At 36.4% G+C, this 26,848-nt stretch overlaps 1 protein-coding gene across 6 annotated transcripts in view; it reads right to left on the reverse strand.

The window, feature by feature from the left end:
• SMG7 (SMG7 nonsense mediated mRNA decay factor) overlaps nt 1-26,848 on the reverse strand; it is a 91,575-nt gene that overhangs the window by 11,237 nt on the left and 53,490 nt on the right. For 3 of the 6 annotated variants that reach the window (XM_039252979.1, XM_039252978.1, XM_039252976.1), the window contains exons 4-15: nt 24,505-24,622; nt 22,618-22,750; nt 15,093-15,264; nt 13,813-13,884; nt 12,611-12,761; nt 12,098-12,233; nt 7,623-7,785; nt 6,720-6,876; nt 5,575-5,645; nt 4,447-4,507; nt 1,627-1,746; nt 511-799 (exon numbers count right to left, since the gene is read on the reverse strand). In XM_039252979.1, the coding sequence (XP_039108910.1) occupies nt 511-799; nt 1,627-1,746; nt 4,447-4,507; nt 5,575-5,645; nt 6,720-6,876; nt 7,623-7,785; nt 12,098-12,233; nt 12,611-12,761; nt 13,813-13,884; nt 15,093-15,264; nt 22,618-22,750; nt 24,505-24,622 (1,643 nt within the window). Of the gene's footprint in view, nt 1-372; nt 800-1,626; nt 1,747-4,446; nt 4,508-5,574; nt 5,646-6,719; nt 6,877-7,622; nt 7,786-12,097; nt 12,234-12,610; nt 12,762-13,812; nt 13,885-15,092; nt 15,265-22,617; nt 22,751-24,504; nt 24,623-26,848 lie in introns of all 6 variants that reach the window. The other 3 variants (XM_039252977.1, XM_039252974.1, XM_039252975.1) reach the window with 1 other exon arrangement.

Here is a 26,848-nt window from a genome sequence, read left to right on the forward strand (position 1 = left end):
GCCTTAATATATTCTTGGTCCTATTGGCTCTGTATAAGACCCCACATTTCCCAACAGAACACTAACAAATGGCAATTACGCCTTCCAAAGGAAAGAGAATTCTCTGTGGAGCTGACAGCTCGGGTCATTTCAAACCACCTAACTGAAAGGACTGACAGAAATGTCAAACCAGGTTGAGATTTTTTTTCCACTCACATTACGTCATCTACGGGTTGATGGAGTAACCACCTACCACAGCTCTTTACGTGACCTTACTGTGCCGCACTCAAGCTTCCAGAAGAGCCAACTCCCAAGGTTTTAGGAACAAAATGAAAAATCTTGCCTTTCGTGTGAGCCTTCCTCTACCTGCATTATAGTTCAAATACAGCTTACCTGCACTGCCACATTCTGCTTTCCTGTTTCCTGTAACTTTTCTAAGGTGCATTTCTTGGTTTCTGTTTTCCTCTTGTTGTTGTCCTTCTTTCCATCATTCTTAGTTACAGTTATTCCTTTGCTATAGTCCCTTCTCACCTCTTTGGGAGGAAAACTTCTTCCCTGGTCTCTGTTCACTTCGCGCGGCTTAATGTTCTCTTTGAAGGTGACCATTGGTTTCTCTCCTGTGTCACAGTTGTTGCTTAGATTACGGCCCGTGGACAGCACTGATTTCAGCCCTGGGTTCCCGTCTGCAGCCAGTGACTCTATCATGGATGTTTCTTGCAGAATGAGGTTCTCTTTGGCTTCACTGGGGTCTTCCAGTATTAACTCGGGAATTTCTGTGATAAACAACAATTTCCCTACCTCATTTTCACACTGAATCAGCCTAAAAAAGTAAAAATAAATCCACTTTGAAGACCATAAACCTAAAAAACAATAACAACGGACTGCGTACGGACCCAACAATCAAGTAAGTACATTCCCAGCCCTAAAGATTTAGAGACAGCAAGATATTACAGTGTAATATTTTTATACAGCATAAAATGTACTTACAGAAAAACTTAAATTGTCATTATTGCTTAGCATCACCACATACTCCCATGCCCCTTTCATGCTTTCTAGTAATGACAGCTGTATGTACTGAGCATGTACAAGGCCCCAGACCAGACCCTTGAAGTAGCGATCTGTAATTCCTATTTTACAGGTATGAAAACTAGAGCTCAAAGGGATTAAGTTCAATTCAAGCATGCAACCATTTAAGTGCTTATAGTAGGACAGGACCCTGAATCTAAAAATGAATCAAAACTAGTTACTGACTTTGGAAAGGTTAGAATCACCTGGGAAGATCCTAAGGACACACGCCTCACAGAGTGGCAGAACTAGAAACCTATCTGACTCTGGTCTGTTCTGACTGAAATGGACCACCACAACCCTGTCAACACAAATCACCATCACCGTAAACATACAATTCTGTTAGATCTACACAGATATTTACAAATTAGAGCAGAAGTTCATAATTAACAAGGGAGACAATGCCTATTTTCTACACTAGGCAGTGTAATGGGGAGAACAGAGATTAAATTAGAGTATACTTCTGATCACCATGGTCATAATTTGACGTTGATATTGACTTACGAGTTTATAATTAAGAGTGTTATACCAGAGCCTAAAACACATGTGGGGTGTGTAAGTGTATCTGATAAGAAGAAGTACCTTGGCTGATTATCAGCGATCCATTTGCCTATGGAGATCAAGCGCTGTTGTCGTATTTGTCGTTGCTGACCTTCTTTGTCTCCTGTAATACCCTGGTGGCCTTTGGAGAAATCCAAGTTCCTAAAATTGAGATAAGCAAATTATACAAAATTAAACTTCTAAAGATTTCCCAGGCAGCCATGTTCACCTATTTAATTGCAATGGTTTCAGATTTTTCCACATAGGCTAGCAGCTAGATATAATCAACTGCATTTGAATGTATGCTGCCAAAGATTTTAAATACAATGAAACAAAGCAAAAAAGACAATATTCACTTACATATTTTTACTCAGATTTTACTTTCTAATTGAAGAGCTAAAAGAAATCACAACCTTTTATTATTACCTTGCATTCTATGTAATTTGCTTGAAATGACCACTGCAATGCTAAGGGTCTCAGAGTATGCCTATTCTATTAAATACTATTAAGTAGTATTAATCTATCTAAGGTAAGTGGCTCTAAATCAGAAAAATGTATATATATCATAAAATATATAGAGCAAAAAGCTCATTGACATTAGAAAGGTAAATCAACCTGAAAAAATAAGGACTTTCAGATTTCTCCTCATTAAACTCAGTATTATTTTTTAAAAGTATCTAAGAAATGCCAGGCCACAGGCTAGATGCTAAAGACACAGAGATAAATGAGATAGAGAAACAGTATCTCCATAAAGAAGAAATAATTATAAATCAATCTGATGAATATTAAGAAAAACTATGCAAATAAGCATAGTTAGTAGGAAGGGCTAGTTCCTTTTGCTAAGCTCTGAAAAAGATTTCACAGGTAAGTTATTACCTGAGCTGGACCTTGGCAGGTGTGTGAAGTGTTTACAGGTTCTAAGGAAAGGCCAGGAGAGGAAATGGGGCTGTTCTGAGGCACGGCATGAACAAAGTCTCAGGAATAAAAACAGAGTTACTCAAGAATAGGACATAGTGAATGCAAAGTATGTTAAGGATTAGGGGCAGGAGGGTGGAGGTGGCAGAAAATACGGCTGAAAAACAAAGCACCTGGACATGAAGCTAAAAAAGATAACGGAACAATTGGGGATGAGTGACTTGAAGTCTTTTCATTACTAATGGCACTTCAACAGGTCTATATTTTTAAAAATATAATCGTGAAAACAAGGCAGAAATGAGCTACAGTAGAGGGACTCTAAGTAGAGAGGTCGATTAGGAAGTTTTTATACTGCAGGTGTATGGTGATAAAAGCCTGTACTATATAGGGAAATAAATGGGAGGAGATGGGTCTAAAAGGCCTTTTAGACACAGAATTACAAAGACTTGGTGAGAAAGATTAATGGAAATAAGTAATTTTTTTTTTAAGAGTTCATGTAGGTGAATAATGGTACACAGATAAATACAGAAGAATTATTCTTTTGCTGACCTAATAGGAAAATATAAGCTTGTTTTGGGTCATGTTAAAGTTTGAAATGCATAGGGAGATCAGACTGTTAGAAAAAAAGTCAGAAACTGAAACTTTTGGACTTACTAACTATCCAAGAGATGAAAGCTTAAGACAAAAGGATGGATCTGATCACCTGGGAGAATATAAGAGTGGTAAGGAGAGGGCAGGGGAAGACCCCTGGAGGATAATATGCTGAGTGATGTGGTACACAAGTGAAAGAGACTGAATATGATGGGTAGACCTAAGAAAAACAGCTAAAAAAGGAGGCTTTGTACAGGAATGGGATTAATAAACTCAATAGAGAAAATTAAACAGGATGAAAATTATAAAGAAGTCAATGGAGTTTGGAAACCAGGTAAACCACTGATAGTTTAAGTTGAAGGGGGCTGAAAAATGACTGGGAGATAGGGTCAGTAAAGTTAGCACACACTATCTTTTTAAAGAAGTTTGATGACAGGGGTGCCTGAGTGGCTCAGTTGGTTAAGAGTCTGCGTCTTGATTTCAGCTCAGGTCATGATTTCACGGTTTGTGAGTTTGAGCCCCATTTTGGGCTGTGCACTGACAATGCAGGGCCTACTTGGAATTCTCTCTCCCTATCTTTCTGCCTCACTCCCAGCTTGTGCTCTCGCTCAAGAATAAAACATAAACATTCAAAAAAAAAAAAAAAAAAAGTTTGATGATGAAGAGAAAGGGCAACATCAGAGGAAGAAAGGGTTGTGAATTTTACTTTTTAAAAAGAAAAGCGTATCTACTTGAGGGTTAGTAGGCCAAAAAGAAGTAATTGGCTGTTAAAAAAAAGACAAAAACAAAAAGATACTGGAAATACAACACAGAGAGAGGGTAAGAGGTGGGGTGGCAGGAAGGGACAGGATCAAGTACACAGACCAACGAGTTCAACTTGAAAAGGAATAAGAAGTTTTCCCTCTGAGAAGAGACAAAAATGACCAGAAAAACAAACTGCTTTATTGTTATTAATGATATGAAAAATGTTAAGCAATATCCTTTGGTTTGCATTTAGTTCCCATTTCTGAGACTTCCTCTCTAATTTCAACAAAGTATTAAAAAATACAGTGAATAAACATCACTTGGGAGAAGGGATTTTCTTCTTTTCCTTTCCTTTCCCCCATATCTGTAAAAGCACTCAGTAGTGGTACTACACAGGAGTTGAAGGCATGACATACACAAATCCATTTCTTATTTTAAAGCTTTCACTTTAGTTGTTAGGAAAACAAGACAAAGCTGGGAGAGATCAAAGGTTCCTCTATGCCCAGGCTGGATTCCTAATTTTACATTGTCATCACGGATAATGTACTGTCATCACGGATAATGAACTGTCATCACGGATACTGAAATGAAGCTCCTTCAGTTGCCACCCACCTGAAAGAAGGTCTCAAAGCCAAGAATCCTTGTAACTCAAACTCCTCTGGAAGTGGCGTAGCTGCAGAAAGGGAGATATCAAGATTTGTAAACCAAGTTACGTCTGCGCACTAGACATTGTTCCCTAATACTTACCCACTACTCGATGCTGAGGGGGGTGGATACAATGGATTATTTTTTCCCTGGCAGCCTTAAAAATTCATAGCCCCACATCGGTAATCCCACTGTTTAGATTATCTCCTTGTTACTAAAAGTATTCAGAAACAACACGGACATCACCCAGAAGCTTACAAGAAATGCAGAATCTTAGACATTGTCCAAAACCTAATGGATCATAAACTGCCTTTTAACAAGACCCCTGGTGATTCATTTGCAAATTAATGCTTGAGAAATACTGATCTGATGGAAGTAAAATAATCAGAAAGGAGGTAACTATAGATTGTTCAGTGCAGAATTATTTATAATGGGAAAACTGTACAGCAAATGGACAATGATTAAATACATTACGGCATATCCACAGGACAGAATATTATGCGGCCAGTAAAAAAAAAAAAAAAAAAAATCACATTTCAAATGTTTAAGTAGCAAAGGAAAATGCTAACAATATAAGATTAACTTAAAAAGCAGGCACAAAGCTGTATCTGATATCAATCACAGGCAGGTGTGTGTATGTACACAGAAGAAAAAGGTCCCAAGAAAGTACACTCTAATATGAACAGTACAAAGTATCTTTTATGAGAGAACCATGGGTGACTTGTGCACTCAATGTTCGTACGTCCCAGATGTTTCATAATAAGCAGGTATTACTTTAACAGAGTAATGCTGTTCAAATTAATTCTTTCAAAAAAAAATAGTAAAAATGAGGAGGAAGGGAAGAAGCTAGAAGAATGTAAAGGAATTGTACTCTTTGGACTCCTATTCAAACTGCAGAATATGCTGTTGAAAGAACTGGAAGAACATTACCTCTACTTCCATCCACTTATTCATGGTGACGGCAGCATTCCAAGTCCCTTCTGAGTTACTGAACTTAAAGTCTAACAACAACAAAAGCCTGTTTTTCTCTGGCCTTAAGCTTACTGTCAGTGATGGGGAACAGTGTCAACAAGATCAAGTTAAGTTAGCCCTTACCATTAGTACTTGAAAGATCCTCTTCATGGGGATGGAAACTATTTAGAAGAGAAATCAGCCAGGGCCAAATGCTGTAAATTAAAAAGACAGTTTAGACTTTGTCTAAAATGGAGATACCAGAACACTAACAAGCCACGACAATGTTATCTACAGGGGCCTAGACTTGATGTACTTTCCCCCCTTGCTTCAGCATTTAAAAGACTGTATGATTTCCTAAAACCTATTTTCAAAGACATCTAAGTAAAAGATACATGAGAAGGGTCAAATTTGCACAACAGAGACGTACTGCTGCAAATCACTTCCCAGACTCTTAATTTAACAATTAGTGAAAATCAGCTGTCAGTTTTAAACACTGATAATAGGTACTTACTGGGAACACACTGACCAGATAAACAACATATGATGTTTTAATACAGCTGTCATATACGTTATCAGCTGTGGAACCCACTGCTAGTTCTTAATCTGTACACCACAGTCAAATCATATCCTCGGTTCAAAGTAATGACTATGTCTTTTTCTTTATCATACAAATAAGTCCACACACATTGTTAAAACACCAAGGTAAACTGAAAGCTTCTGTTACCATAAAATCAAAAGCTATCCTAAGAACCATCAGAATTATTCTAAGTAGAGATTACAGAGAAAATACTGTGAGCCAAAATAATTCCCAAACTCCTATGTTCAAAACAAGCAAATATAACTCAAATGCAGTGTTACTATAAGGCAGTATCGAACAGCTTATGTATAAAAAATGGAATAGTAAAAATGACTTTTCTTCAATTTCTAAACAGAAAATTGGAGCATACTGTAATGGGTAAGAAACAAACTGGTTTTTACTTCAATTTCATCTTGAAATATGAAAAATGCTTTTCCCCTTGATGGCAGCCAGGTATGGTGGGGGGTGGGGGGGTGGGGGGGTGGAGGTAATACACAGGGAGTCAGAAATCCTTAAGATTGTGCCTCACACAAGAAATTCAAACAAATAAATGAAAAGCATACAAAGAGGTCTTCAGTTCAATTTCCAGAGAGTAGGTGGAAAACAAAGTCTTCCATTGTTCAGATGTTGTGTTTTAGAGGTGGTTTTTACATATCTCTGAATATCAAACAAACAGAGCACACAAGCTAACGTGAAATTAGACACTTACTACTGTCTTTCATCCACTACTGCCTCCTGAAAGACCCTGGGTCTGAGTCTCAGCCAGTCCATGGAGACCTTGACTGCAGGAAGGGGATAGGCATTGTAGGACTCCTCCTGAGACTTGTTCTGGAGAGGACACTTGCACAGGATGCCAAGAAAAGACACTTAAAAGAAAAAAAATGTATTCAGAAAGCATAAGATATTTGAAACAATGTACCAGTCCAAATTACTTCTGCTATACCCCATTTAATGCTAAAATATGTCACAGCTTTTTTTCTAAAAAGGCTTTTTTTCCCATGTTAAAAATGTTTACAGGCGTGTATGGCTGGCTCAGTCAGTGGAGTGTGCAAGTCTTGATCTCAGGGTTGTGAGTTTGAGCCCCATGTTGGGTGTAGAGATTACTTAAAAATAAAATTTAAAAACTGTTACAGATATATTTGATGAGAGGAAGGCGTCAGGAAATTAAAGGATAGCACTTAGGGTTTAGGTCTCCTAATTCAAATCTAGAAATATAGGACACACTTATAGGTCACTAGTACTCTGTTATTATGATGAAAATGCCTAAGATTATGCTTTCCAAACGAGACAGCACAGAAAATTAAGTGAGTTTAATTAAAATTAAAATGATTTTAAATAAATGTTAAAAAAAAATTTTTTTTTAAGGGGAGGGGCACCTGGGTGGCTCAGTCGGTTAAGCATCCGACTTCAGGTCAGGTCATGATCTTGCAGTTTGTGGGTTTGAGCCCCGCATCAGGCTCTGTGCTGACAGCTCAGAGCCTGGAGCCTGCTTTGGATTCTGGGGTCTCCCCTTCTCTCTGACCCTCCACTGCTCATGTTCTGTCTCTGTTTCTCAATAATAAATAAATGTTAAAAAAAAATTTTAATTAAATTAAAATGATTTAATACTCACTAAAGAGGGCCAGCAACTGTGTCCAACACAGCTGCTCATCTTGGCTATAACTATGCTGCTCCGTTTCATTGCTAAAGTCACGAAGGTGATGAAGTTGAAACAGGTTGATGACAGTGACATGAACTAACTGTTGAGAGTTGAAAGCTTTTTGGAACAGCAGCCTCTGTAAAATAAGACAGAAATACCACAGATTATCAAGAATGGGAGCCACCTTCAACACAAGAACTAAACTGGTGGTCTGCATGTAGAGCCAGATGGGGAACAGAGTCACAGATGAGTAAACGCCTCCACTCTTTGACTGCTGAGTAATATTCTATTATACACACACACCTTCTTTATCCATTCATCAGTCAATGGACATCTGGGCTCTTTCCACAATTTGGCTATTATTGATAACTCTGCTATAAATACTGGGTGCATGTGCCCCTTCAAGTCAGCTCTTAATCCCAGGATTTTAATCGAGTCCGATGTAGTCTGATGTTTCTCATGCTCTTTGCTTTGAAAGGAATTAGCCCAGACCTCACAGAGCTCTTTCAGCTGTTTTTCATACTTTTTTTTCCCCTTAGTAACTCTAATTTTTAATATGATGCAAAAAAAAACTTTTGGGCATCAGTCAATAAATGTATACCTCTTAATCCATTAGAAGTGGTTTTATATGAGAAGCATACACAGTAAAATATTAAATTGAACCAACGACTAGAAAGTAGATGTACTCAGTGAAAAAGAAAAACTTCAAACTAAAAGACTAAAAAATGTTTTTGAACTCTTAGTCTATAAAGTATGACTTCCAAAATTTGTCATAAAATTTACTGTTTCAAAGGCTTGACACATTTAAAGAAACTTATTTATAAATAAGGCATAGAGCAAGAACTTTGGGACACAGGGTAAATGATATACTAAAACCATTAATAATATGATATAGGCACTTCTACAAATTATAACACTGATATGTTTCCCTATTAGAAAAGTACATGTATAATCTTCATCATCAAATTCCTTTAACTTAGTAACTCTGTGTTTACAGCAACCTGCTAACCAGGTTATTGTAAGAAAGAATTCATGTACATGCTCTCAGCCATTGGACTCAATCACTCTACTACCTTAATATCTGCAGTAATTTTAGATTACTACGATAGAAAATATTTTTCAAACACAAGTTCTAACAAAAGCTGATGGCTATTAGAGATGATATCTTGGCTTCACCCTACACTGTAGCCATGGCCAACCTCCCTCCCTCTCACGGTCACTAGCCTTACAGTGGGAAACAGACAATCATACTTATGATTCTACCAGCAGTGACAAGAGATCCTACCATCTCAGAAATTTAGAGCTGCCTTTGTCTGGCAACTTCTGAGGTTTTTTTTTTTTAATATAAAGAACCTGAAATATCCAGAGTAAGTTTTAGGATTCTATCAGCAATATCTCCCACATTATCATGGCAGGAAAATACCATTCAATTCCACTTCAACTACTCTCTCTCTCTCTCTCTCCAGCTCCTTGCCACCCCCAAATGAGTATACACATCAAGAATGCTCATTCTTTTTTCAAAGGCATCAAGCATTTTTCTTTCCTTTCTTTAAAATGTCCCCAAATCCTACTGCTTCTTCTGAATTTTCCCATAAAACTTCTTTCAGTCTCTATACCTGACCATTTACACAAATATATGATATTGGCATAAAATGAGAATACTAATTTGAAATTTTCAAAACGTATTTTTTCTTAGGAGTAAAATATAACAATGTATCTATTAGTGTATCTGTAGTGTATCTGGCATTTTATTTTAGGCGGCAATGTCCTATAGAAGACAATCAGAGCCCTTTAAAGGATTTTCTAGTGTATGTACAGAAGCACGAATGCATGAATCCATCCTAAGTACTAGCAAATGAGGATGTAAATTAAGTGACAGACTGTGTCTTCCTCTCCCCCCTACCTCTAAAAGCCCAGAAAAGGGGCGCCCAAGTGGCTCAGTCGGTTAAGCGTCCGACTTCGGCTCAGGTCATGATCTCACAGTTCGGGGGTTTGAGCCCCAAGTCAGGCTCTGTTCTGGCAGCCAGCTCAGAGCCTGGAGCCTGTTTCAGATTCTGTATCTCCCTCTCTCTCTGACCCACCCCTGCTCACGGTGTCTCTCTATCTCTCTCAGAAATAAATAAAAAACATTAAAAAAAACTTTTTAAAGCCTAGAAAAGTATATGGTTCACAGTAGGTACTCAGTAGGGACTTAGTGAAGAAATAACACATCTTTAGAAGTAAAAGTGTAATTATGTGGTTATATTTTCATAAAATTTAGATTGTATTGTAGGAAGCAGAGGGCCGCACCAGGAACAAAATCATACTGGACCTGACACACTGTTACTCAAAGGCACCTTAGACAGCACTTATGGAGTTTACTGAACTCAATACCATGAAAAAACAGCATATATTTAACACATATAAAAAAGCTTGCATCTCATTTCCTAAATCCCAGGCCTTAAATCTTTCAATAAACCTCAATTTGGTACACATTTCTGCTTAGTAGCTAAAGATTACCAGTTAGACACACTGAAGTTTATATGTAGATGATACTAATTATCTACATACGCTTTAGAAACACTTGTGAATATTTACTCAACTATGCTAAAATTTCACTCCAACAATGTTCTTCTGGTATTTCAGTAAGGAGTAAAGTTAAAAATAGATCTGCCTCATACTATGTTTAACTTCAGAGTGTTGGAATGATACTTCAAAGCTCTTTTAGCAATTGCCCACATAGCCACTCCCCCAAACATTATATGCAGAAATATAAATGTGAATATTAATGTTTGAAGTTGAATCAAATGCAAAATTGATTAGACTCTAGACCAGAGTACCCTACATACCGAGAGGACCTCATTAAGGTAGGTTCTCCCCTAACCCCATTTAGGGAGTGTATGTCTCACAGAAACAGAGCCAGGAGCAATCTCAAGAGGTCATCGGATCCAATCTCCTGCTAGTTTACAGAACTGTACCTAAACCATTCAAGAAACAGGACTGTCAACCTGACTTTTAAGCTCTCAAAACAGAGAATCCTTAGCAATCTTTTTAAGATTAATGATTTAATTTTAGTTGTGACCTCAGAAGAGACAAAGAGAAGTTATTTTAAAATAATCCTTCATATATCTGACCACTTATAATGAAACTATTCAGACGTGTTTGTTCTGTACAGGCAGAATAGCCTAGGGCATAAAAATTAGTTGTTACTTTTTTGTACCCGATTCTGTAAAATCATGGGCTAAAAGTTGAAACAGGCCACTAAAAGAAGCAGAAACCAGCAGGAGACTCTAAAGGCTTATTCTAAAACAATTATAGTTATTTAGCACAATCTCTTGTACATAAAGTGTCAAATGCAAAATGATTATCTGTAAAACTACTTCACATTGACTATATTTGGCTAATTTAGGTCTCTTAACTAAGTTCTATAATCTCTGGAGCGTGTTACTTTTATAATACTTATAAAACTGTAAAGCAGTTATAGACAACTTCCCAAGTGTTTAGATACTGAAAAATAACCAAGAAATATAACACATTCTTTTATTTTTTAAATTTTTTTTATGCCTTTGTTTTATTTTGAGAGACAGAGAGCAAGTAGGGGACGGTCAAAGAGAGAGGAAGACGCAGAATCTGAAGCAGGCCCTAGGGTCTACTGTCAGCACAGAGGCCAACAGCGGGGCTTGAACCCACGGACTGTGAGATCATGACCTGAGCTGAGGTCAGACACTTAACCGATTGAGCCACCCAGGCGCCCGCCCCAGAGCACACATTTTTTAAGACTGTCTTGTTCACTGCTGATCCTAAGGACTACAACAATGACATATAACAGTCAAATATTTATTAAATAAATGAATTAAGAACAGAGTTAATACTGCTAATTTAATATTCTAATCAAAGATCATTTTCATATACGTAAATATAGATTTACAAATAAACATATATATAAATATACAAATACATATAAATAGAACAAAGGTTAGAACAAATTAATACAATGTATTCCTATTGAATGAAAATCTCATTCCTTTCCTTCAAACTACTACAAATTCTGAGATCAAAGCACAATGAAAATAATGAGCCCATGTTGCAGAATGGAAATATTATAAATAGGTACCAAAATCATATCTAAGAATATAAAAACAATCAAAAGTAGTACTTTCAAAACTGAGCAAGAAAGGTGCTTGATCTGAGAAAGAAGGAAGAGTGGGGTTTTTTTTTTCCCTACCCCTACTTTGGTACTTTCTGCCAAATGGTAGCTACTTAGTGAAAACACTACTGCTATGTTTCTTTATAGATGGTATTTTGGTTTAAATTGAGGGGCTGCTGTACGCAAAAATTCCATATGCTACAAATTTACTTTTAACCAACATTTCACAGCTAAGTAATGACATAAAAACTAAGAGTCAATTTCCCCCAAATCTTATGCTTCCTGATCTTAGACAAAAAATTCTCTATTTTTGAAATCTAACCTTAAACTGTTCTTCCAATTTTTCTCGAAGCGGGCTCAACTTTTCCAAGCTCTTACTCAGGTACACATGACCGTGGAATTTAATAAAGGCCTTGATGAAATCAGAAACACTCCATTTGGTTTTCACCTCATCCCGGCTGAAACGAAAGAAAAATTTCCATGAATCTTAGGCAGCAAAATGGCTAACGCCTCTTAAAAGAGGCTTCAGTCTGCAAAAACACATTATTTGAGCACCTGATATACAAGGAGAGGACTCTGCATCTAACTTTTCATCTGCAACACACTCAGAGGAGTCTTGAGTATTCAGCAGCCTGTACTCCTCTACTGGGAACAAATCAGATGCTGATTGCTTGAAATTCAGCAATGACCAGAAGCAAAACTATTAAAATATATCTACACGGGAAATTAAGCAAATGGAAGAGAAGCATAGGTAACTATTAGTTCTTGTATGCCCCCGGGTTGACGGGTGAAGACTACTAGGTCACACAAATCCTCTTGGAAAAGTCAGCCCTACCTTTCCAGTGCTTTAGAAAGTGCTTTTTGTAGATTAGTGGAGGCAGCTGGGAAAGGGAACTTCACAGCGATGCTTCTGCAGTAGTAGAAAATTGTGGTCAGATGGTCTCCTTTGGAAGAAGCTAAGATAGCCAACTGATTGTAAGGCTGACCTAGAGGAGAAAGTAAAGATTCCAAAGTAACCCAAGATGCATAGTCTTGCTATCACAATACAGGCGATCAGTTTTTAAACCTTTAAATTAATAATGGGGAATATTTTATAAAGCAAATCTCATCACCACCTCATTACAAATGGACATAATTCAACACACCACATTCCCACAACAGCACATACTACGTATAGGTTAAAAAGCACATAATTAGGGTAGAGAGCACTGTAAGTTTAAATAAGACTTCATGTGGGCCTACGAGACCGTCACCAACTACTACCCCTGCCACTGCTGTGGGAAAGTAGCCAGAGACAAAATGAAATGAACAGTGTGCCCAATTGCCACCCCTGCTTGAAAGGGACCCCTTTTAGAATCAAACCCAATTTAGAATCAAAGAATTTGGGGCGCCTGGTTGGCTCAGTCGGTTAAGTGTCCAACTTCAGCTCAGCTCATGATCTCACGGTTCGTGGGTTTGAGTCCTGCATCAGGATCTGTCCTGACAGCTCTGAGCCTGGAGCCTGTTTTGGATTCTGTGTCTCTGTCTCTCTCTGCCCCTCCCCTGCTCACACGCTCTCTCTCTCAGAAATAAATAAAACATTAAAAAAATTAAAAAAAAAAAATTTCAATTGGGCTTAACACGAATGACTTATTTCTCGAAAGAAGAATCACTGTTAATGTCGATTTTGAGGTCATCAATAAACATAAGTGCTCTCTCTTAGATGATAAAAAATTTTTTACGAAATGGTGGCATTAAGAGATAATTAAGGAAGCCAGAGTTGTTCAAACAATTTTAGATCACATTACAGGAGATTCTATTTATACTGCTTTACTGAAAACAACAGTTTTATTTTAAAAAATTCACTTCTGGTTATATAGAACACACAATGAAAAGAAAAAATATGACCAAGCTCCAAGTCAATCAATACCAAATCTCCAAAACTTAAACCCCAAACTCCAAAATCTTTTGCTTTCAAAGCAAAAAAAAGAGATGAGCCTTATTTTCCATACTATTATAGAGAACCAAGTATCACAATCAACTGAGAGGAGCACTCACCATTGGAGGGGACAAGCTGAGCCGCATGCCTATAGTAGGACTCTGCCTGGCTGGTCTGGTTTCTGTATCGAGCTGAGAGGAGGAAAAAGAAAATTTAGTTTAAAAACAGACAAACCAACAAATAAACAAATGAATTTTAAAAACTAGTAGGGTAATATTTCCAAGACAACTACAGTTTTCAATTCTAAAGATAGTAAACACACATTAAAATTAACGTGAGATAATTAAAGACAGAAAATACTTTAAAACAAATTAACTATAGGATTGTGTGTGAAGTGTCCGTGTGGCCTCCCCTATTTGGCACATTCAGCACGGAACCAATGTGAAAGCTTACCTAGCCCCCATTCTCAGGTCCTCCAGTGTCATGCACCACCAGCTCCCACTACGGACTATGCTGGTGACCTGGAGCCGGCCCACCAAGAAGGGGTGAGTTATATGGCACTTAAAAACAAAACAAAACAAAAAACACTATACAATATGATCTGAAAATTATGTTATTTCTTCAATATCTTATAAAGTGATTTTGAAAAATGTCTCACACCTACGGCCATATTAAATATGTGTGTGTACAGAATACACTGAAAGCAAAAACCACCTAAATACACTATCCACTGAGTCTCTGTGCAGAATTTGGCTCCTACTTTGACATGGCCCCTCATGGAATCCATGATTTATATGACATCAAGATATCTAAAATCTTCAAACTTAAAGTAATGCTCTCCCTTCCTTGTTATTTGAGGACAGCTGAAACATAATCCTATAGTTAATTTGTTTTACAACCCTTTTAGGTCACCTTAAAGGGAGGAATAAAAATAAGTCACATAACAATCTCAGATAAAATACATTAAATAGAAATACAAATTTAACTGTAAAAAGGAAACAATGAGGTTTTAATATACTGATGATAGGAAGGAAAGACAATCTAGCCTCAAAAGGAGTGACTTCCAAGCCCCGCAATTCCAAGAGTACAGGCTTTTCAAAGACATTATGGCACCACTTTGAAAACTAGTTTTGATTACATTTTTGCTACTCATTTGCCTACATCTGCACGAAGTCTAAGTAAGACTTAAATCTTAATGTGAAAGTTACTACCTTCAAGATCCTTTGCCAATCCCAAGAGATTAAGAAAACGTAAATGCTTTAAGATACAATTTATAATTTCCTCTTAGGACAAACTAAGTTGCGTGTACATGCCCAGTTTGAAGGAGAGGAGCTACTTCCTATGACCACTCCAAAAAAAGGAGGAGTGTATTAGCGAGGCCTTCACAGCGGAGGCTCACCGATGTCTCCAAGGTGGACGAGGCAGTGCTGGCAGATGTAGGAACAGGAGCTGGACTGCGGCTTCACTATGGCGCTGGTATGCGTCTGCTTATTGCTGATGATTCCCAACTGGGAAGACTTCACACGGCATGGTAAGTCTACATTAAACACGGTACACAGTTCTTGTAATAACTAAAAGGAAAACATGAGCAAGATTTAGTGACAAGTCAGAACTGGTAAAGTGCTCTAACAGTAAAGTCTGTGCACTTTAACATGTATACCTAGTATACACTGCTGAGACCTGAGCAAAGACTTGAGAAAACAGGATAGGGTAACTAGTAACATTCATTATAAATCATAACTTTTAAATTCCTTAAGTATTAGAGCAATCTAAGATGTGTACCTAAAAGGAAAAGAAACATTATTTAAAAAGACATTACCTGGATAGGGTATTCAGTCTCATTCAGCAAGCCAACTCCAAGAAATTATCTAGCTACTATTTCTCTTAGAATTACATAAAAACCGTTAAAGGTTGAGTAGTTACAAATATCACTTAAAGGCAAGCCAACAAATTTGTTTGATCTTAGCCGTTCTTTGAGATTTGCTTTAAGACCTAGGTCTGTTCATATCTTTGCATACACAACAGATCTGATACAGATCTGCAGGAGACTTTTGACATTATGCAGACCACCCAATTTTTCCTTCTTCCTCCTCTAGTCTTACTATTAGAGGTACCCTCTCCTCGTCAGAACTCCTCTGCCTGAGCGCACTTACTTCATTCTTGTCTGCCTCCTGCCTATCAACGTCTCACTCTTATATCTACTGTCTACTTCTCATGCTTCTTCGCTATGGCCTACAAATATCAAGTGTAGCTCACAAAAATAATAATAATCCAAAACCAAAACGCTCTTTTCCTTGACCCTGGATTCCTCTCCAGTAACCTTTTAATGTCTCTTCCTCTTCTTAACCAAACTCCTTCAAAGGAATCCACATGTATTCTATTTGCTTTCTCAATTCCTATTCACTCCTTAATCAATTATGATCTGCCTTCCACACAAACCCCTCTTCCCATCTCACCATCCGTCATCACTCTACTGAAACTGCTGTCCATATGACAACCAGTTATATACTGAGCAAAAACAATGGACACTTTTCAGTCATCATCTTATTGGACCTCTTTGTTGCATTTAAAACAGCTAACCTTATGGCCAATCACTGAGCTTTTTTCTTTCTTTTTTATTTGGCTTACCAATCATTCCTTTTCAGTCTCATTTATTCAAAGGCATTTCTCCCCCCACCTTGTTCCCCAAGGATTTCATCCTTGGCCTCACACAGTTCTTCGCATTCTATTCCAACCATTCAAATATTTACTTAAATATGTTCATTCAAATATTTGGTTACTGTATCAGGCACCCTGGTAAGCAACTGGATAACAGAGATGAATAAGAAAATCTATGTTCTTAAAGGGCTCACAGCCAAATGAGCAAGATAGATAAATAACATGAGGGTGGAGAGGGGGAGGCTCGGAGCAAGGGATATCAAACATGATAGCTAACATAAGCCAAGAGAGTAATCTACATTTATAGCAAACTGCATTCCCTGGCTTATTTGATACATTTGTCTCACTTATCCTGGTGATAAACTAGCAGCAATATAGAATATACAGTGATAAAGCTCTCTTTTTTCAGATGAGGATATGAAAGCAACAGAAATATCAAGTGATTTGACTAAAGGTACAGAATTAGAAATACCTTGATTCTATCACACTTTTTAACATGCAGAATTCACAATATAAAATAAGACACCCTAAGAAACCAACTCATGATTTGACATGTCCTACCTTTTTTCTAAGATAAAAACCACTTCCATAACCGAATACAAATTCTGTGTACCCTTTCCTACTAAGTATAGGAATGATCTATTTAGCTTTACTTACACCTCTACATTTGTCATGGGCAAGAAATTTGCTGACATAAAATTAGGTAAACAAATTAATGCTCAGAATGGCTAGAGTCAGGAAATATAAAAGGCAAGAAATATAGGAAAGGAACAAAAAAATGGGGGGGGGGGGGAGGCAGGGAGGAAGACACCGAAAACAGATGACTGTAGAAGACAGCAGAAGAAACATGGCAGATGGTAGAGAACAGAGTTTGGAAAGACAGACACTAGGTAAGGCTAAACATCTATCGAGAAGAAAAAAGAATGTTCACAAAAAGTAAATGAAAGGTAACCGGAGCATCATATGGAACATATATGTTCAGGCAACATAAAATTTTGCCTGAACCAGGAGTTGTAGGTGGAAATACCAGAAAAGTTCCTGCTGATTCAAAGATTCTGGGTAAGAGAGCTCTAGTTGATTTAGATGCAGAAACAAGGTGGCACTAAAGAAGAAAAACAGATGTTTCATAAGTTGAGCAAAACTATATTTGGCAATTATTCTGTGAAAATTCAGTATTACGTTATTTCACTGCTCCTTGGCTCTTCACCATATGCTAAAAATGGAGAACTAAGAAGGCATAAAAGATCACCTTTCAAATTACTACAGAAACTTAATAATACTTTTTGTTAGCTCCCAGTTTGTTAGAGTAACAACTACTTGTGCAGTTCTTTGATGTTTTAAAAAAAACTACAGTAGAATGCTGTTATATCTTTACTTTGGGAATTTGGTTCTGGCTTGAATTTGGTACGCTTTAAATGGCTCACAAAATGACAACTAAGAAGAAAAACATCTTCACAGAAAATATAAATGAGGATAATCATGTATTAATCTCTTCTCAATCCATTTCAGTCAGATTTCTATCCCAACCACTTTACCAAAGCCACATTTCATCAAATGCAAGATACCATAAATTATAAGATGAACTATTATTTATTGTAACATTGAGAGGGGAAAAAAACACTACCAATTAAAGTGACTTATTTTTTGTGAATTTATCACTAATTAAGAGATGTTAAATATGAAAAATATTTTTAAATTATGTTTTTAAAGTTTATTTATTTACTTTGAGAGAGAGCACACACATGCACAGGAGGGGCAGAGAGAAAAACTCCCAAGCAGGCTCTGTGCTCTTAGTACGGAGGCATGGGGCTTGATTTCACAAATGGTGAGATCATGACCTGAGATGAAATCAAGAGTTGGAGGCTTAACCAACTCAGCCACGAAGGCACCCCAAAAATATTTTAGAAATGAAGAAATATAGTATTTGTTAATGTCACCAGTGACTTCCATGTTGTCAAATCTAATTGGTCACTTTTTAAGCATCTTACTTGACTTCTTAGTCAACACTCAACAGGGAAGAGGACTTCTTATCAAAATGTTTTCCTCTTGGCTTCCAAGTCACCACCCTGATTATCTCCTACTGCAATAGTGGCTCCTCCTGCGCTAACCTGTTCTCACCTGTTCTATGGTTTTATATACCAAACATTAATATCTGACTAAGGCAGGGTTCTTCATTGTAATCCTAAAATTTACTCAGGCTCTGATCTTTTTACTGAGCTCCAAGCCTGTTTATCTGATTACCTATTTGACATTTGCACTAAGATGTCAAATAAGCTACCTAATTTAACACAGATAGAGATGTTTTCTCTTCAGTATTCTCCATCTCAGTAAATGGTACAACTAGTCAATTAGCTGCTCAATCTGATAACTGAAGTCATCTTTGACTCCTCCCCTATCCTGATTCCACATATCCAATCCAATCCATGAGCAAATCTATTGGTTAGTCTTCAAAAATCCATCACTTTCTTTCCATTACCACAGTAGCATCCTAATTAGCTTCCATTCCTAACCCCCATACAATATTCTCCATATGACAGCCAAGATATTCCTTTTTAAAAAAAAAGTTTTTTTAATGCTTATTTTTGAGAGAGAGAGAGAGAGAGAGAGAGAGAGAGCGCGCGCGCGCGCATGAGCAGGGAAGGGGCAGGGAAAGAGGGAGACACAGAACCTAAAGCAGGCTCTAGGCTTTGAGCTGTCAGCACAGAACCCGACACAGGACTCGAACTCACGAACCAGAAGATCATGACCTGAGCTGAAGTCAGACACTCAACCGACAAAGCCACCGAGGTGCCCCAATCAGGATCCCCTCTTGCCTCCTCTCCAATGGCTTGCAACTACACTTAAAGATTAATATTCAAAACTCACATTGGCCTAGAAGGTTGTACAATGACCTGGACTTGGTCTATACCCTCAGTCTGGTGGCTTAATCTGTACTATGTGCAATCAAGAAAGATGAATAAAACATCATCGTTAGCAACACCATTAACTTTCAATTATCAAACCAAGACAACATAAAAATGCAATAAAATATCCTATTAATGTTAATATATGAAAAAGTTTATTAACGCTCATTCTACAATTGTTTTATAATTGCTCAACCACCACCTATAGAATGCAGGTGGAGACAGTCAATGATTATAAAAATCAAAAAACATTTTTCAAAATTAGCTTAGCCATATATTTTGTTATAAAATAATGATTGATTTTATTATTTACCTGCCTATAAAACTTTGTTTACAAATACCATACTCCCTCAATGAAAATAAGGATTCTTGTTTTCCTTCCTTGCAGACTAATCAATGTGCAATTAAAGCTTTGGAAATGTGTTACATATATATTACATCATAAAAAAGGTTAAGAATCATGTTTTCAGGTGATGAACCAGTCTGTATAATGGCTATTATAAAAATGTATTATAGCATATGGAGGCCTTTCCTCTTCCTCCACCATGGACCACCGCCAGGTGACCGAGGTCCCTCCTGCTCCCCCTACTTCAGCTGTGTTCATTCAAAATTCCACTTTCTACTGCACAGGGAGGGGAAGGAATACAGATCTGAATCAGACTGGAGTTTTAAAACTAGACTATATTTCAAAAACCTAAAAGCAATCAGAATGTTATGAAATCTTTCTAAGAAGTTATGGTAGAAATCTGGAATTCAACAAAGCATAGCTGAAAGTAGTGATGGGGGGATAGGGGATAACATTTTTGTTAATACTCTGAGCTGAGATTCCTCAATTAACATTATCAAGTCAAACTATTTTAACTCAATAATAACACAATTTTTTTCATCACCTTAAAAAAATCTTTAGAAACATCAACTTATAAGAGTCTCACAAATTTTCCTTTTATAGATAGGTCATATTTTAATCATTATTATATTACTAATTTTCAAATTTTAAGATTTGAATTATAGTATCTATTTGTTCCTTTAAATATAAATATTATTGTCCTTACTAAATATCCACTGATCTGGGGCACCTGGGTGGCTTAGCTGGTTAAGTGTCTGACTGTTGATTCTGTCTCTCCTTCACTCTCGGCCCCTCCCCTGCTCACACTCCCTCCACTAATCTATGGATAAAGAAAAAACTATATTAAAAAAAAAAAACACCTGTTAACATTAGGAAACTAAATTAAATGAAAGAACATAAAAAGAAACTAAAGGTATCTGCCAAAAATAATGGAAAAAATTAATATCTTTTAGTATAAATCAGACAAAACACCATTAAAAAAAAAATCATCCAAAATGATGAGCAGGAAAAATAATGAATTATATAAAATACAATATCTAACAAAAGAGAAATGCAGTTCAATACTAATAACACAAACATTAAATTTTAAAAGAAAAATTACTTTCCACCTAAGCAGTGTAAGTTACTCATTTAATTATGCATTCACTTTTACTGAAAACACTTAACCCTGGCAAGCATGCATCAAGATAGACACTTTTACAGGGGGGCCTGGATGGCTCAGTCAGTTGAGTGTCCAACTTCAGCTCAGGTCATGATGTTGTAGCTCATGAGTTCGAGCCCCGCCTTGGGCTCTGCACTGGTAGTGTGGATCCTGGAGCCTGCTTCAGATTCTGGGTCTCCCTTTCTCTCTGCATCTCCCTCACTTGTGCTCCTATCTCTCTCTCTCTCTACCTCTCTCTCTCTCAAAAATAAATTAAATAAAAAAAAAAAAATGGACAACTGCATACACCGCTGATGGAAATATAAAAATATAAATAATAATCCTTTGGGAAATAACAATGTGTATTAAGAGTTTTATAACTTTATCCAATTATTTTATTCACCATCCAGTGAAGAACTGTCATCATGAAATAATCCAATGTTAGAGAATATGCTTATCAAACTGTATGACAATACAAGGGTAAACTTACATTATGCTTGTAACATAGATATAATACTGGATATGTACAAGTCTGTACAAAATTATTAAAGACTCAGAAGGATGTAAAGTAGTAATTTATCCTGAGGAGAATTAAAAACAAATTTTCTGTGTAATTTCCAAATTTCTTAAAATTCGTATGCATTATTTTTATAATTAGAAAACAAAATGGAGTATTAATGTATCCATCTCTTCATTTAGACTGGATATTCCCTTAAAATAAGGAGAAGACTATTTCCTTTCCCTCCATATACTCAATATCTATAGTGTTCCTTACAAACAGTAGGCTTTTAAAAGCCTACTTGTGGAATGAATTAATCCTTAACATCTGCTTTAAGGACTAGTTAGTGGCACACTACAATCCCTCTCTCCAGAAGTACCAACTTCTACTGCTGGAAGTTGGTACCCGTTTAAAAATGAATTTTGAAAATAAGAGCCATACTTTAGTTCTTCCAAAGATCAACTGTGAAGAAAGTTTGAGTCTAAGTAAAACAAATAATCTCTGAAAGATGATGGCTAACTATGTAACAACTTTCAAAACAGAGCCTTTTCTTTTCCTTCATGCAAAGAAATGGTAAAACCCAAATGGAGCCAAAATACAGGTAGCAATGGTCAAGTAACAGTACAGAGAGAATAGCCAAAGATTTCTTTTGGTCTAAGATCTTCAAAACTGTGTCTCGCCATTCTAAGATGAGAGTTTATACAGATTTTATTAAATTATGAATGCTACTATAAATGGATGAGATGAAGTTTTCTAAAATATTCTGTTTAAAGAAAATTCATCATTCAGAAAGAAGATCTTTAACCTGCCCGATTTAGAAGTTTTATCAGAATGTAACCAAGGACAAGATTAAGTCTCCGAGGATAATAAATAATAGCTTATTATTAAAATGGAGGAAAATGTACTCCATTTCTTAGGTAGCTTAATAGTATTTAAATCTTCAGATAAATTCTACTAAACACATAACACTATGAAAACTCACTTGATATCACAAATTTTGACTATTTCTTGCTCGGCACAACATAGCTGTTACTTTCATAATGACTATACCCATAAATTCACACTTGCTCTAATTACCACTTATAACAGAATACTTTTGCTGTTTCACTAAGATATGGCTCTCATTACCCTTTCTGTACTGACACAATTATATCTCTAACCTTTAAACCAAAACATCAACTTTTTGATCAAATCTTGTTTGTTTTAAAGGTCCTATGGTCAACAATTTGGGATATTTTTCTTCACTTGAGATTATAGGTGATCAACTCCTGGAAGGCCCATATAATTGTAACCAAAAGTGTTTATTGAACAAAAAGATGTGTACAAAGAACATTCATGACTAATTCTAGGAGAACTGATATATAATGCAGAACTCACCTGAGTATAGAAGCCACTAGCTGCCTCTAGGAACAGAGAAAGGTTTGCCTGAACTTCACTCCGATTCGGGTTTGCTCGATTCTTTGCTTGGCCTTGTAGTGTTGTGATCTGATTCTTAAAGGCATGATTCCAGCTGAAAACAAAATGTAATTCTATTTGGTATAGCAGTGACTCACTGGGCAGACACTGGTCCCCCTGAGAACAAGAAAGAACTGTTTGTTATAATTATAACACACTAGACAGTAAACCTGCATTAAAGTTATTCACTTATTTAAATAACTTTATGCTCCTCTTTGAGCAAGACCAGACATGCAGGAGAATCCAACCGACCTTAGTAAACACTTACCAAATGTTCGAATAATCAGACTGTGGCTTCAGTTATTAATCTTTTAGAACTACTAGGGTTAGAGCCTATTTAGGAATCCCAGTACAAAACCAGAAGTACAGTCGCAAGACCAAAGTAATAGTAAGCTATTAACAAACACCCATAGACTGTGCCAAGAAATAACCAAGTATATCCTATTAAGTGACATGGATAAGGGGAAATTTTTTAATATTAAGCCATATCTCTTATTTCCATAAAATCTATTTCCCACAGCACTCTGTTCTAATTCTTTTTAATGCTTTCTTTATTTCTCTCAGGGTTAATATTTTCTTCACAGCTTGAAATAGAAGTTCATTTTTTGACATTTCAATTTTGGCTATTTAAAATAGGAAAAAAACACAATGCTGAAATGTGGCATACCAAAATTCTATTATGAAATGTTTTTCATGAATCAAGCTGTCTAGAGAATCATTTTAGTTTCAGTTAGGGTGAAATACAGTCATTCCTTAACTTGGAAGCCACAGCTGCGGGTGGGAAAACCAGAAGTAGGATAGAGGGAGATTATTACTGGCTTGATTAAAGGAAGCAAACACACATGAAAGGACTACAACCTACCTGGAAAGTACCTAATTCTTTATCAACATCAACTCTTGAGACCCTAGAGCACTTGCGTTTTTAATGGTTCATGAGGACAATCACTCCCTCAGTATTTTTGATGACATTTTATCCTTGCCTCTAATATCCTAGATATGGATCCTGAGTGGCTGTGATTAATCTCTTTTATTACTAGAACTTCTAAAAATATAAAGTATCTAGGAAAGGTGTGCAAGATAGGAAAAACTAATCTTCACCACAACTTAAGGTACTAAGGATTACTAAATAGAATATTCTTAACTGATTTTTAATATTCCATCAGGTTAATATCCTTGATCCAATATATAAGGTAAGGACCTCCACAAAAGGTATTTATTTACTCACTTGGGAATCTGGTCATCTGTCATTTCACCTCTCATAGAAAGAACAAGTAGAATTGCCTAAATATACAAAATCTTTCTTTAGTTTTATTAGGGGTGGGGGAAAGGAAATACCTACTTATTTTATAAAAGGAAGACATTCCCTTACAATGCAAACACATTTTCCTTTAGGAGAAATTTATAAAATCACACTTACCAAAGAAGATTTATCTAAACTTACTACTGAATTTCTTTTTTAATCTTGGTTTAAATGCAGGAAGAAACACATACAGAGAATCCCAACACTGTCTCTTAGTACTTGAAATATACATCGATTTGTTTTTATGATACGCCCTAAAGACCTTAATAAGATTCAACTCCAGGCATTCCTCCTCTTGTTGCCTAAGACTATCTGAAGTAATAACAACGGTCAAATATTCTGTTCAAAGTAATCATAAGTATTAGAATTCTTTTTTTTTTTTTTCATTGAAAGAACTTACTCTGAGATAGGTTAAGAAGAAACAACCAAAATTGTTTTTTTTTTTTTTATTCTAAAATCTTTGGTGAGACTCTTGATCTTACAGGGACAGCCCAAATGATAGTACTTACAGATCCTGTTCTACTTTCTTGTCTAGAGCGTATTCCAAATCAGTAACTAGCATTTTCTGGTACAGGTCCTGCAGAGCCTGCCTGGATGTCCAGACCTCAGCTGGACCCAGCTTAGAATCTGAATAACAAAACAAACAAACAAACACACAAACAAAAACACAGCAGATAGATAGAAAAACAGATAGTTAAAACCATTATACTACACCAATGACTCCTTCCCTCTCCATTCCCAAAAGCAAAACCCTGCTTTATGCCATAGATTGCTGCAGAAATTTTATACTACTACGTTTTCAAATGACTTTCACCTTTTCGCTAATGACTAACTCTGGTTCAAAATGCTTGTATATTTGTCTTTTAGCTTTGAAATAACACCATGAAAAAAAAAGGCAAAAAACAAAACCAAAAATGAATGAATGGTGCACCCTTTGCTTTAGTTTGGATTTCTATGTATTCTTATCATAGGAAGCCATATGCCTCAAAAGTCCCCCCACCTGAAATGATGGACTGCCAAGATGGTCTGTTTACTCTCACAACTGTATCTCTTTGTCCAGAGCACCCTTTTTCTTTTGAATCATTTTCACAACTGTCCTTATAGAATCTTCACGTCTTTTGACAACCCAGCAGTTGTTTGCACATTCTGCTGTTATTCCTACTCTATATATGCCAGCCTGATAAAGCCGTAACAGTAAGGGCTATTTTAATGATTGGTAAATTGCTTGCCAAGAAACTTTTGTGAGGAATCCATAGTTGCCACTTAAGATAAAGAAGAATTTGTAGCACATGGTGATTAAGCTGCTCAAGAGGCCAAATGAGAGACTGAGTGAAAGACAAAATCAGGAAGTCAAGTATGACAAAACATAATACTCCACTGGGGCCATACTGCCTGCCAGAGTCCTGCAAGACACATTAGCCTTTCCAATGACGAGGCTTATGAGTGTGATAATTGGCAGGGAGCTGCCCCAATAGAAAAACTTAGTAACAGACTTTTCAATTAGGCTTCTGATTACATTTAATATTTTACTGCGACATGGCATAATCTTTATTCTTTATAAGTCTGCAAATAAAATCTCCTGGATATTTGAGTTAATCCTCACAAGAGTTTGCCGACTATTAAAAAACAAACACACACAGGGTGTAGTATCAGCTTCTTGGTCCCTTATTAGGTTTTAGGACTAAATAAATAGATTTATAGATTTATTCAATCTTGTTTCAATTCATTGATGGCAGGGAAAGGATTATAAAGAATCACTAAATGTTTTATCAGACAGACTACCATTTAAATTACTTAGTATCTTCTTGTTTCTAGGCAGCCAAACGTTCCCCATAAAAGCCAAACCCTAAGCCTACTTCCTGAGGGTATTCAATACTTAAGAAAAAGTAAAAGGTATAGACAGCCTAACAATGATCCATGTACAATTTTGGTCGCATAATGCATATTATACCTACCACGACAAGACAAAAGCATAATTTAGTACCTCAGAGCTGACACTGATATCCACAGTAAGGAAGATGCTGACAGTTATGTTAATAATGGGAAGAACTGAGGTGCTATACTAAGTAAACCTGTAAAAAGTGTTTTTTCGAAATTTGTTCTTTACCTTGAAGAGGATGACAATGATATTACCCACAAATTCTTAAAACATTAGCATCACCATTAACATTAGCCTGCAATGTTGAGAAAAAGACATCTAAAGAGTCTATTTCCTCTTGATTGTAAATTCTGGCCAGAATGCTGGTTATAACAGTTTAACTCTTTGTGGATGTCACTGCAGAAATGAAGTCCTCAAAAATTAGAATGAGATCCATTATCGCATTATCACTTTTTTACACTTCAGAACAGTATATGCTGCTAAAGAGAGCATATTGATCACTACATAGTTAGTGCCATAGATTTCCTAATTTTGGACTTAAAATCATCTGCTCCTTCTAGTGACTTTCAGTTACTCTTTCAAAACAAGACAAAACAAAACAAAACCCCTCACTATTCAAAACAAAAAAGATAAGGGAGAAAAGAAAGGTGACAAGGCAGTTCACTCAATTTCAAGGACTTTAGTAGAGTTTTCCTACAAATATTTTTTTCTCAAGGTTTACTTACTATTCAAGTTTGGAGAATTATAAACAGGAGACATGAACCTAATACCATATGGTATTTTTGTTTATATATGAAGTCTTTCATGTCTTAAATTAATGACAAATACTTCATAAAAACTAAATGGCTATATGCATAAATTAGTTAATATTCAATATAATGTAGCACAGAATATATAAAATTCTTGACCATCTAGGTAAGACTTCAAAGTTCAGGGGCGCCTGGGTGGCTCAGTTGGTTAAGCATCTTGGTTTC

This window comes from Hyaena hyaena, unplaced genomic scaffold (genome assembly GCF_003009895.1).
Source record: "Hyaena hyaena isolate Hyena2069 unplaced genomic scaffold, ASM300989v1 scaffold_439, whole genome shotgun sequence".
NCBI lineage: Eukaryota > Metazoa > Chordata > Mammalia > Carnivora > Hyaenidae > Hyaena > Hyaena hyaena.